Raw genomic sequence first — 13,276 nt, forward strand, 5'->3', positions numbered from 1 at the left:
GGTCCCGCGGGCGGCGGCTGCGCACCTGCGGCACGGCGCGGCCCTGCCCTTCCCTGCGCGCAGGTCGTCCCCCGCCGGTCGGCCGGCCGCGCTGCGGTGACGGCTGCTGCACCGGTCACGTACCTGCCTCCCAGGGCTGCTCGCTGCCCTGAGCAGGCCCTTTCTGGGATGCGCTTCGTGCCGTTACCGCTAATGGTAAACCGCTACCGTTGGTTGCGTCGCTTTTGAGTGGGGGGAGGTAGGCTGTCCCTTGCCGATGCTAGCTGGGTTAGCATTCCCGGTGTTCCCCTGATCTGAAAAGCGACTGYAGAAATGGCAAGGGACTCTCCGAGTCCATGTCTGCTGATATTTTTTCTAAGCTTTTTCTGGTTTACAGTTGTGTGATTTTTATTTTTATTTTTTAAACACAAGAGTATAGAAAATCAGAATAGCATTTTAGAAATACCCCTTTTTTTTTAAAGCCTCTCTCTGATGAAGATGGTTAGTGAACAGCTCTTGCTGTCAAGCTAGCCGAATGGAATCCATTTCAGGATTCAATAGATGTGTTATAAGCAGAATGGAGAAGTAGTAAAAACATGTTTAAGTCGCTTGTTTCTCTCAATATATGAAGTGCAGAGTGGTTCTACAGGCTTCACTTTCAAGGCCAATATTCATATTTTTATTTAAAATATTAAATTTATTTGAAAGAGAATTCTTGTTGAGGACAAATCCTTAATCGCATGTTTAAATCACTTTATTGTACTGGAAGTAACTAATGTTAACCAATCTGTATATAGCTAACAGGCAGTATATAAGGAGTTTCTCAGCAAGGGATTGTAAAATGAATTGACATGATCCTTCTGTTTTATGGTTCAATATTTGCAATGTAAATAATTTAGAACAATTTCAATAAAATACCATAGATTCGGAGATCATACCTTAAGAAGGAACAAGGAGATTAAAAAATGAGATATTATAAAAATACAAGCCTATACTGCAAATAATAATTGAGATTAGCATAATACTGGATTTAAGGCAGGAAAATATAATGTCTTTCTAGAACTATGTAATTTGAAAAGTCTGTTACTATTGATCTCAGAATAGATTTTGGGCATGTTATTCCTGATTTAGTTTGTTGCTTAAAATTTGGTTGATGTTAGACACTACGTGCATTACTTAGTGGGACGATAAATAATTAATAAAGAAAAAATACATTTTTGATATGGTCTTTAATGGAGCTGAAATAGTACCTAATTATTCTATTGTATTAATTAAGTGAAAATGATTTACCTTTGCATTACAATGTTTGGCTTCAAATGTTTCAGTAGGTTTAATTTATAAACAGCTTCTCTTGTAATTTTAAATTTGATGAAAAGGCAGACAAGGAAAACAGGAATAGGAAATACTGTTCTCTGATGAGTTTCATTTGGCCTGTTTTTTATGCTGTATTGAGAGGAACCTGTCTCTCCTCTCCTTTTGGCCACTTGTTCCCAGCCCTGCACCATCTATGAAAACCCTGCAGTGTGAGTAGCTGTGTAGCAAAAGGGATCAGGAAATTCATCTGGTTAAACACTAACTTAGTCTCCCCCCCCCCCCCAAAAAAAAAAAAAAGTTATTTTTCACCAGGATCAATTTGCTTATCTGGTTTACTGTGCAGCTTCATGAATGTTTTGGCACAAATAAGGCAGAAGAAATACATAGATGGGGCCTTGCTTTTAGGACCACTACTTGCAAAAATATTCAAAGGGTGGGGACCACCCTTTCCACATGGGGAGTAGGTGAGGCAGCAGGTGAGGTTTATGTCAAAATAAACTGATCTTGAAATTGTGGTTTTATTTATGTGTGTATGGTTACTGAAAAACTTTACTTCTGCTTTTAATTTTTTTTTTCCAGTGAAAATATTTTGTAATGTTAATGTACTGGTTGGTTACTAACCTTTAATTTCTACATTAGATATTTTAATATAAATCTAGAATTAAAAAGGGAAGGAAAGAATTTGGAGCTCTTGCTTGGCTCAGGTTATGCATAATTTGGATTTTGCCAGCAGAAAAATGTATGGTTTGGCGCAAATTATTCTCTGCAACTGTGCTTCTAAATTTGAATAGCAGGCTGCAATGTAGTGCATGATTACCTGTACTATCTTTAATGGACTGGCTAAACTGCTGGAGAAGTTTAGTTGTAGCTGCCTAGGGCTCCAAGGGAACTAATTTACTCTGCTAGATAACATGCAAAATTAGTCTAGGTGGAGCTCTGGGCTACTGCATGTTGGCTGCTCCTGGTATATGAGGTAGCTCAGTTAAAACTAGCATCAGTATCCCTTTATTATACTGCTTTGTATAGTGGTACAAATTCTAAGTAGCTGTGCTGTTAGCTTTCTTTATCCACATAGAGGCTGCATACACTTTTCGATAGCTAGCTAATTCTTTCCTAAATCCTGTGTTTTTGTACCACCCTGGCTTTTAACTTCAAAGATTACTTAGAAGATACTTTATTTTCCAAAAGGATTACTGTTCATTGAGTCATATTGAAGGCCTCAGGTTTTTGTTAGTTGGTTGTGCTCAGTGTGAACTTATGACCCAGTTTTTCGACACTTCAGGCTTCTTGAATTAACTGGATGTACATAAGCATGTACAGAATCTCTACATTTTGGCTTTGTGCCTATGCAAAATAATCATCGTATAACTAAAACATCTGAAATGTTTGTTTTATACTTTTTGAATAAAAATGTTAAAAAAAATGCTAGATAGTTTTCAAAAGCTAAGCCTAAATTTAATCTCCAAAATCTATTTAAACTTAAAAAGAAAGCTGTCTTCAAAATCCACAACTGTCTGATTTTAGGGGTAGAAATCATAAGTGCAGCATTTCTTTAAAATTAGCCTACTCATTATATTCTTAAGAATCTCAAATGAACTCAAAAACCTACCGTCGGGTATTTGTTCATTTTGGTATGAGTTGAAGTACTAGTTATTTTGAGAGATAAGATTCACAGAGCTACTGGTGTGCAAAAGTGGTTTGGAATGAAAGCTACAATGAAATAAAGGCTCTTTCATTTATACAGCATGGTTCCTTGGAATATGGAACATCCCAGAAACTGTGTTTCACCTTTTTTTAAACAATTGTAGTGGTCTTGAAATAGACTCCTATGGCGACCAAGTTCCTGAAATAGAATATTCTGAAGTTGAATCTGCATTAATCAATAGAAGTATGTAGAATACTTAATTTTCAGTGTGTGGCCTCTTTATTAAAAAGTACATATATATTCCTTCTGGCTTCTTTGTCTATCTGCTTTTTGGAATTTTCTATATGATAAAAAGGGGATGGAAATTAAAAAGGTGCTTTCTTTGCTGCTGTGAATTTAGCGATATGCATCCAGTGTATCAAGACTGCAGCTTCGGTTATTGTGTAGTGTGAGTCTGTGGACACAGTATATTTTAAGAAATCTATKTAGTAATGTTGCCATTTTAGTTCTGAATTTGTTTTATAACTTGTCAGTAAAGCCGATTTAGAAATCCTAGGGACACAGCTATTGCACTTAAACTATCAATAGTCAGGTATAGTCAGGGATTCTTTTGCTTAAAATATTTCTAAAACTAAAGCAAGCAACAGCAAAGAGAGCATACCAAGGGACTGTCAGTAGCTGAAAAAAGCCATAGTTTTAACTATAAAGTGAAAAAAAACAAATTTAAAAGTAGTTGGAGAGAAAAAATTTTTTAGAAGTTTTGATGATATATAGAAACAGTTACGAGTTGATTCAGAAAGCCACTCTCACTGAGAAGAAAAGGATTCCTTGATATTATTGAAATATATATTTGAATTATTTGCACATACAGATTTAATATGGGTAACTCAGTTTTCTAAATTTATTTATTAATGTTTTATAATTGAATGCTTGTATTTTTAGGTAAAATTTGGAAATACGACATTTAAGACAGATGTGTATCCCAAATCACTCAATCCTCAGTGGAATTCTGAATGGTTTAAATTTGAAGTAAGTATTCTTTACATGATCACCTGTAATTATAGGGACACTCTGGTTTAGATGCCCTTAGTGAATTAACTTTGTTTCAAGGAGAAAATGTGAGTTTTGAAAAGTGAGGCTGTTATTGTTTAAATATGCATGAAACCTTTTCAGGAAACTTGCCTAAAGTTAGGCTTTGATTGCTAGAGGTGTCTCATTGGCTTTTTTTATGACTGTTTGTATAGATAAAAACTTGCCAGATTGGATCCAACTCAAACAGAATACTGGGTAATACTAGAAAAGGTAGAGGTAAAAATGGGGAAAAAACGTTATCCATTAGGCCCTCTGATATAAGTATGGTATGTTTGCTTTTTTAAAGGAGTAATTTTGCGTAAGGAAAGTTAGTTGGTTTTTGGAATATGGTTGGAATATTTAGTTAGAACAGTAATGTATTTAACAAAGGAAAACAGGGAAATTTTGTTTAAAAAAAAAAAAACCACAAAGATTTAGGACAGCATTTATCGACACCTTCTTTTCCCTTTTGCTGCGTAATAATGAGGGTGCTTGGCATTTTCCTGTAATTGCTTGTTCCTTTCCAGAAGCTGATTGGTTAATTTTAATGAACTGAATATAGCAGTATCATAGCTGCCCTTTGACATTCTGCCCTGAACAAGTATTTACATATTGATTTTTTTGTTTGTTTGTTTGTTTTTTGTTATTACATTAGTGCCAAAATAAAAAGGTTAAGAAAAAGACTGTGCAATGGTATTTGGAGTGAATTTTTAAAACATTTGAATGTATAGTACTGAGTTATCTTGTATAGTGGTCTAAGATAATATGACAATATAAACATGTTTGTAATATATGTACATGTAGTGAGTGATAATAGCTGGTAATGTTAAAAATATTTTAGACAATGTATAAAATAGTAAAGTGAGGCAGATTGTTAATCAACATGGAATGCCTCATTAAGAGAATAGTACTGTGATATGAAAGTTCACTTACTTTTCATTTTTATCTTTCAATTCCTGGCTTCTTCTTTTTGGGAGGGGGGAAGAATTAGCTGATATGTGTGGAGGGTTGACTCTGTTCATACAGAAAGAGTTTGTTTGACAATAACAGAAGTCTCAAAATTCTATCTTTTTGCATGGAAAAATGGATTTGGGAAAGAAAAGAGCCAAACAGCAACATTGAAAAAAAAAAATCAGAATTCCACATTTCAAAGAGTGGAAAAACAGTAACTGCTTAAGACATCGTAAGTGTGTGCGTGTGTTCATTTTGATCAGTTTGCAAGACTACATGTTAAAATTCTGCAGACGCTTACATGAGTTATCCCATTACGTTTGGCAAACCTGATTCTTGGTTTGTGAATTTCAGCACAAAAAGTTGTATGTTCTTCTAAAAATATAGTTGAAGTATCTGAAGATGGATAATTGCATTTATTTAGGAAAGTGCATGTATGAAATTATTTATTTATTTTATTTTTTATTTTTTGTGATGGGTTGTATTAAATGTCTTTGGGATGGATAGACAATGTAGAGAGTGTGCCTAAAAGAGAAATCAGATGGAATTTTAAAATGTGTAATCACTATAATCTTGCTTTTCTGTTTTTCTCCCGGTGATAACTTCTGGTTCCAGGCTCTTATCACTCTGTGAAGGGTAAAATCAAAATCAGTGAATGCATTGTTTAGATACAGGAAATAAAAATTACAGATTTATCTGTGTCTTGTTACTGTAGATAACTAACTCATATCTTCTTGCATTTGTTTTTCAGCAGTGTTTCCTTGTGTTTTCTTTTTTATATTCAAATTCCATGTCAACATTTGTTTCTAGGTAGATGATGAAGAACTACAAGACGAACCTCTCCAGATCACAGTTCTTGATCATGATACGTACAGTGCTAATGATGCCATTGGCAAAGTGTACATAGATATTGATCCTTTGCTTTATAGTGAAGCAGCCACAGTTATATCGGGATGGTTTCCCATATATGATACCATCCATGGTAAGGCTTGCTAATTTAAAAGTAAAACAATGTTGTTTGAGATGTAATCTACTTCTTAAAATGTTCGTTTCTTTAAACTGTCTTCAGAAATTTGTAATAATATAGCCTTGGTAGGTAGAATGCTACCTTTTTGGTGCTTTTTTCCATATTAGATTTTTAGTAAGAGTGCAATTTAAAAATCAGTCACAAGTTATACTTTTAGGATACTTTTTCTTTTCTATTTTAATAGCAATTATATAGGAACGATGTCTAAAATTTCTGGCATGAGAATTCAGTAGTTTAGAATAATGCTTTGCAGAATGCTTTTCATAGAACTTGTGACAAATGGAAAAAGTCTTCATGTAGTATTTAAAATAATTATTGCAAAATTCAGGTAAAAAAACCAAAAACATATTTTTCCAATTACTGTGTGTTTACTTAAAGAATATACTCTTGCTGAAGTCACTTGGGGTGTGCCCTTGTGGTATGCTAGACAAGCTTCACTTGAGATGGAGGGATAGGATGTGACAAATCTTCAATATAAAGTACAGCATGACACTCCTTTTCCCTTAAGAAAATACTCACAGTCCTAGATAGAATTCTTCAAAATATTTTGAAGGTATGAGAAGGTGAAGTTAGTGATACTTCTGATTTTAATGAAGCTGAGCTTTCATCCCAGAGGGTCAAGGTCAGTTCACAGCAAGTTAACTTCTTGAGTACCTTATTACAGAACATCTGTTTGGCTGTAATTAACACCCTAGTTTCTTATCCAATGTAAACTCAATGATTTAACTATATTAAAAGCTAATTAGAAATTATTGTTGGGAGAGCATTAATGGTATTTACTGTATGATCATCATAAATAGAAAAATATTTTGAATCTGTTATAACAGTTATATTGACAACTTTTTTTGAGAAGTGCTGCATGTATTTTTTTTACTTTTATTCTATCCACATTTTCCTATCATATACTTTTTTTCATAGCATACATTTTCTTTTAAAGTTAATCTAGATGAACACTGTATTGTCTTAGAATATGTACAGCTTCTATATCAGAGAGAAATTAAATTTCTGTGTGTTTTTCTAGGTATGCTTGCATTTCACAGTTTCTCTTCTATTTAAATAGAAGAATTCTTATATTTCCATGTTCATATCAGTAGATTCTAATTACCTTGATTCTTGCCAGACAGAAACTGACACTTCGTTAAAAAATCTGCACAATGCTTATAAATTTTTATTTTGAAAAAGAAAAAGGCTTTTTGCACTTTACCATGGTTGTTTGTGAAAATACATGAACCTGATGTAGTTCCTATTATAGTAAATGAATGCTTCTTTCTACTGACAGTTTGGAAGATAGATCTAGGTGACTTTATTGCAATAACATCAGAGACAATCTACGAAACAAATACTTTTGTTCACTTTTTTGCTATCGAGTATTGGATGTTTAGGTGGTAAAGGCCGCTGAAGTCACTAGAGATCAGACTCATCAAGAAGCTTAGTCCTCAATATGTCAGAATCTATAATAATGTAACATGAAATGTTTCTTGTTACTGGGTGGGGGAAAAAGGAGAGAGCTCAGGATAGAAACATAATAAACTCAAAGAGGACTGGCTGTATTTTGAAGAAATATTTCTTTACTAACAAGATTTAATTATGGTCAAAAAATTAAGCTTTATCTGAAAAGTCTGTTGTACCTTACTTTATGTATTTCTTCTCATGGAAAGAGTATTTTATAAACATTTACTGTGCCTGCTCTGTGGTACTCAAAAGAACCTTAAATTTGTTCATTAGAGTGAACTTCAGAGAGCAGCTTTACTGTGATCTCAAAACTATTTGAGGGAGAAAAATGTAAAAACTTTTTGATGTTGGTTAAAGCTTTGTGTTGTGGACAGGACTCCAGTTTAAGGTGCCTTGTCAATTAGTACCTCAGCCCTTTTGTGCTTAGGATATCTTGGGACAGTGTCCAAGTCCTTAGATTTTATACCCTTGCTGTATTGATGATGCAGGGCAAGAGAGCAGAAGGAATACTTGCTTACTGGAGCAGAGGCCACTACTATTGCAGGAGGCTGATGGCTTCTCTTTTCCCGATCCCATCCTTCCTCTAAAATCCTATTTGGGGCAGCAGGTATTTGAGGAACGTTGCATGCAGGGCTTTTGGCTCAAAGGCTGCTCTTGCCTTGGAGGCCGTTGGCAGGACTAGAAGCTTCCTCTCATTTCCTCTTATGAGAGGGTATCCCTGCAGTAGACCTGAAAGGCAAGGAAGTGTCTTCCCGCTCCTCTGGCCTGGGCTAGAATTGATACGTGAACTGCAAATTGAAACAGGCTGTTCTGGCAGGAATATACATTCTGTGGAGAAAAAATAAGTCATTGGTAATAGAAAGTGCATTAGTTAATAGGGAATAATTAAGAGTTAGTTTTGTATTGATTTCTGGTACAGCTTCTCATTTTTTGTGGKTTTTTTTTATTTATTTATAGGTATACGTGGGGAGATCAATGTGGTGGTGAAAGTAGATCTCTTCAATGATTTGAACAGATTTAGGCAGTCATCCTGTGGAGTCAAATTTTTTTGCAGTAAGTAGAGGAAAAAAGTTTATTTGAACAGGAAGCTTTTGCTTTTTTCTTCTTTTCTTCCTTTCCTGTTCTGTCAGTTTCTCTCCTCTCACCAGCCCGCTGCGTAGGCCCCGGGGCAGATTACATTGAAGCCTATGGCAAATATATATAAGGTTTTTGTTTGTTTGTTTGTTTGTTTTTGATTAATTTAATTTCTGCTCTTTATATCTCACAAAATTTAGGTAATTGATTTATTTTTTCTTTTCTTTCTGGAGTTGCACTTCAGTGCATGATGTGTATGCGCATTAAGTTACTTTCTATATGTATTCTGTTCAAGAGGCACAAGTGAAAAGGTTTCATAATGRTATGTGTTGAAACGGAGCTGTAAGTGATACACTGGACAGTTATCTTATCAGTGTTCAGGGGTCTCCCAGAACAAAACTGCTTGGGTATGTCTGGATTCTGATAGAAAGAAAACTGTATGGATTACTTTCTGGAATCAGTCACATCACTTTTTAGGTGTAATTTTAAAATTTTCTTTGAATTCTTGGCTCTTTGACTTATACTTTACATCCTTACTTTTTTTTTTTTTTTTTTTTTTTTAAACAGCTACATCTATTCCCAAGTGTTACAGAGCAGTAATAATTCATGGATTTGTGGAAGAACTTGTAGTTAATGAAGACCCAGAATACCAGTGGATAGACCGAATTCGTACACCACGGGCATCAAATGAGGCTAGACAAAGACTCATTTCACTAATGTCAGGTATTAAACATGTAGGCTGTAGTTGTAATTGCTGCTAATTTAAAATATCTATCTTTTTAATAAATTATTTATGATGAGATTGTATATGAATTTTGGTATTAACTATGTTTATTTTTTCAGTTCACATTGTATTCTGTTTCTGAAGATTCTTTGTCCTAACTGATGGTCAGTATTGCTGATTCTTTTTTTGCCTTGGTGAGGCCATGCTGCTGCTTACTGAATCTGTTGGTTATTTTTAGCAAGGTCAAGGAAGCCTGTGGAGCTCTTCTAAAGATGTTCTTTTTAACCCTTCTGAGGTGTATTACTAGAATTTTGCTCCTAATAACTAACAACATAAACAACTCCACCATCCTTTGCACTGCTTTGAATATGTGACCAAACATATGTAAGCACCATCTCAGATTCAATCTAATAGAATTTACTCATCCCATCTTTTCAGAGTCGAGATTGGTTCGTTGTTTCTCAAGCATACATCTGTATGCTTGCATTGATTCTGTAGGACAGATCTGTAATTCCTGAGGAGACCGGTTATTAGAATTGCAGTTGGTATCAAAAATCTTCACAGATTTCTTTGTATTGCCATAATGTTTATAAACACTAGTCGTGAATGAAGATCCCAATGTTTCAGGTGCCAGTAGAGCAGAACAAAAGGCCCCTACACTAGAGGACTTACAGACTAAGGCGAGAAACAACCAGTTGATAGAGGTGGACAATATTGATCATGTAAGGAATACAAGGAAATGATGAAATGATAGCCATTAGAATGATAGGCAGTGTTTTCAGCTCTCTAATGAGCTCTTGATGTTGTCCGGTTTCTTGTAGATGTTGTTTATGTTTTAAGGAAGATTACTAAAGCAAAAGTAAGTTGGGCTTTGTGGACATGTACGGACATCTTTAGTAAGTGAGGTAATGTAAAAGAGAGCATGGAGATGTTACTTGGTGTTAGGTATCTCCACTGGGAGGAAGACAGCACATTTTGGGGAAAAAACATGAAAAATCAATAGTCATAAATGATGCGAGCTAGCTTTTAGTAAGTTGCTGATATAGCTCCTCTGCTATGTTAGTTTATAGGATTAACATTTGCATATCTCTTGTGTAAATGGTGAAAATGAATAAAATAGCACACATGGAAAATGTTCTGCTAGTTTTTTTAATTAATAATGGTTTTAGTCATGGTAGTGATTAAAAAAAAAACCCAAAAAACCTCATTGTACTGTTTCATACTGTGTAATGCTTCACATTGCAATCATTGTTACTGGTGGCTTCTTCTGAAGAAATCTGCAACTTTCTGAGAATGACTGGGGAAGTGGGGAGCCAGTCTTCCATTGCTATGGATTCTGAGAAAGAGCATTGTTCCATAATTTCTGTGCTGAGATATATGATTTACAACATGTTCACAGGCTACTTTATAGATCTCTCTGTCATATTATATATTGTATACTTAAAAAGAATTTGGTTATGACCTTGGCTTAAATGAAATACGTAGCAATTTTCAGCTCCTTTCACTCAACTAGAAACTTTCATATTCTACCACCTTGGACATTTTCAAAGACCAGTACATGCAGAATTTCAGCCTGTAGTTAAGTATCTTGCAATAGGACCCCTGTTCTGGTAAGGATAAAAGCAAGCTTTTAGAATGCAGCAATGATTGTTTCATTCCACTTGATATCTTAACATCATTGACATTGGCACTGTTAGGCTATCCTCTGTGGTAGCGAAGCTTTTTCAGTTTGCTAAAGCGGATTTTGGAAATCCTTCATTTTTATCAAAAAAGAATTTTTTTATTTTTATTTTTTATTTTGCACCTAATATATCAAGGCTATCTAGCTGCATGGATCAATGAACTTCAAAAAAAAAAAAAAAAAGTTAGAACATTCTGCTAAGTAAGCATCTGTGGCAGGCCATTATCTTTCTTATAGTTAATTTTGCAGTCTCGTGTGTGCAGTTAATAGAGAAATGGAAAAATAGTAGACAGGTGTTGGGTGTCATTTTGCTCATGTATGAGTTTTCCATTCATGTTGCTTAATATGGTAAAAGAATTAAAAGCATGGGTTTAGGCTGAAATATGCTTAAGTTTTAAGAGTTTTTTAAATGAAAAAATGATATATGCCTTTCCCCATTGGTCTGAACTATATAAAGGAGTATTTAGAAACTTCTGTGTTCCAACATACATCTTGACCATCTCTTTCTCTTCCTTTAAATAGTAGGAAAAGGAAAAAAACTAATGAAACTAAAAGCAGAAAGAACATTTCTGAAAAAAATATATTGTTGCAATTAAAACAGATTTGAAAACAAAAAGCTATGCAACTAAGGCAACATCACATAATGTAATAGGAAGCAGAGGTTGTGACCAACAACTTGGCATAATTGTGTAAAATTGGATCTATTAGCAGTTTTATTGACTCTGTAATTCCAAAAACAGAGAGGAGAAAGTCCACAAAATGATACAGTGAAAGTAGTTTACTACAGTTATGAGCTCTTTACCTTCTGTTTTATAGGTGAACTGCAAAGGAAGATTGGCTTGAAGGTACTTGAAATGAGAGGAAATGCTGTTGTTGGTTATTTGCAGTGTTTTGATTTGGAAGGAGAGTCTGGACTAGTAGTACGAGCCATAGGAACAGCCTGTACCTTGGATAAATTAAGTAACACATCAGCATTCCTACCTGCATGTAACTCCCCATCCAAAGAAATGAAGGAGTAAGTATGAATTAATAGTTTGTAGGGGAACAAGTTTCATCTCTCTTCTTTTCATACTCATTTGGTTTTACATAACCAGTGTGATTTCCCCCCCCCCCGAATTTGTTTTTCGTTTGCAGTTTTATTTGTCCGCAACTCAGTTTATATTCCACAACTTTGAAATGTTTTAAGCTGGATTACTTATGTTATTTCTTAAGAAGCTGCAATGGTAAACCTTAACATGACAGTGTAACTTTCTTCTGTTTATACAGCAGAGGTATTGCACATTACTGGGTTGTGATCCACCAGTTTCCTAGCTAATAACTAGTTCTGCCTTGACTCTGTTTGTATGATAAGCATTTTTGTTTGTGAGGACTTCTTATGAAATACCTTCTGTACAAGACTTTCCAGTTTTGATATTGTCACATTTGACTGCTAATGCTGAGCATTTAAGAAAAGATAAATTTACATTTAAATTCAGACAGTTCAGTGGTTTAGAGAATGACTCTGAAGTATTCTCAACTTTTCTTGTGTGCTTTGCTTTTTACCATTGCAAAATAACACAAATAGGACTAGAATATGCTTGCACGGAAAACTTTGCATGATGAGAAGTACAATTTCATGTTCTCTTACAGCAGCACCAAACACAGTTTGAATACATATTTTTAATGTGTACAGAAATAAACAGTCAAATGCTTTCAGTCTCTAAATGGTTACTACATCGTTGCTTGGACAAATTATTTATTTTCTGTTTGATAGAGATAGCCAATTTCCAGAAGGATAAAACAGAACCAAAAAGCATACTTCTTGTGTAATGTTTCCAGAGGTATTATTTTGATTAGTCAACTTTATTAACTTAAACTGTTGTATCATGAAGGTAATAAAACATTTTTGTAGAGCAGGAAGCAGTATGCTCTGACTTCTCAAAATTACTGGTTTCTATTTCAAATCATATGTTTGCTTAATTTGTCTTGATTCTAAAAGTCTACCATCAAAAGAGCTTCTGGACACAATGCAGCATTAAAATCACAGTAGGAATAAAGTATGAAGTGGACCTGGTAACCACCAACTTAAAGTATTCCTAAATCAGTAGCGTTCACTCTGGAGCAGAATGTGGAAATTTCTCTCCACCACCCAAATTATCCATGTTCAGTAGCTTGGTGGTGAATATAGATAGAATCATTATCCTTCTGTCCAAAAAGTGAGAATGTATCTCAAAGCCAGCAAAGTCAGCTAACACTTATTATTGGCTTTACTGACTTGATGCCCTGTTGCCAAAGAGCTCTCTCTCTCTCTGTCTGTCTCTCTGTCTGTCTCTCTGTCTGTCTCTCTGTCTGTCTCTCTGTCTGTCTCTCTGTCTGTCT

The 13,276-nt window shown here is 34.8% G+C and overlaps 1 protein-coding gene across 12 annotated transcripts in view; it reads left to right on the top strand.

Moving 5' to 3' along the window:
* Window positions 1-13,276, top strand: part of C2CD5 (C2 calcium dependent domain containing 5) — a 79,042-nt gene that overhangs the window by 557 nt on the left and 65,209 nt on the right. For 10 of the 12 annotated variants that reach the window (XM_026066914.1, XM_026066915.1, XM_026066920.1 and 7 more), the window contains exons 3-7: window positions 3,881-3,967; window positions 5,771-5,942; window positions 8,397-8,492; window positions 9,081-9,236; window positions 11,735-11,933. In XM_026066914.1, coding sequence (XP_025922699.1) covers window positions 3,881-3,967; window positions 5,771-5,942; window positions 8,397-8,492; window positions 9,081-9,236; window positions 11,735-11,933 — 710 coding nt within the window. Of the gene's footprint in view, window positions 1-94; window positions 196-3,880; window positions 3,968-5,770; window positions 5,943-8,396; window positions 8,493-9,080; window positions 9,237-11,734; window positions 11,934-13,276 lie in introns of those variants that run through there. The other 2 variants (XM_026066917.1, XM_026066925.1) reach the window with 2 other exon arrangements.

This window comes from Apteryx rowi, unplaced genomic scaffold (assembly GCF_003343035.1).
Source record: "Apteryx rowi isolate R43461 unplaced genomic scaffold, aptRow1 scaffold_25, whole genome shotgun sequence".
NCBI lineage: Eukaryota > Metazoa > Chordata > Aves > Apterygiformes > Apterygidae > Apteryx > Apteryx rowi.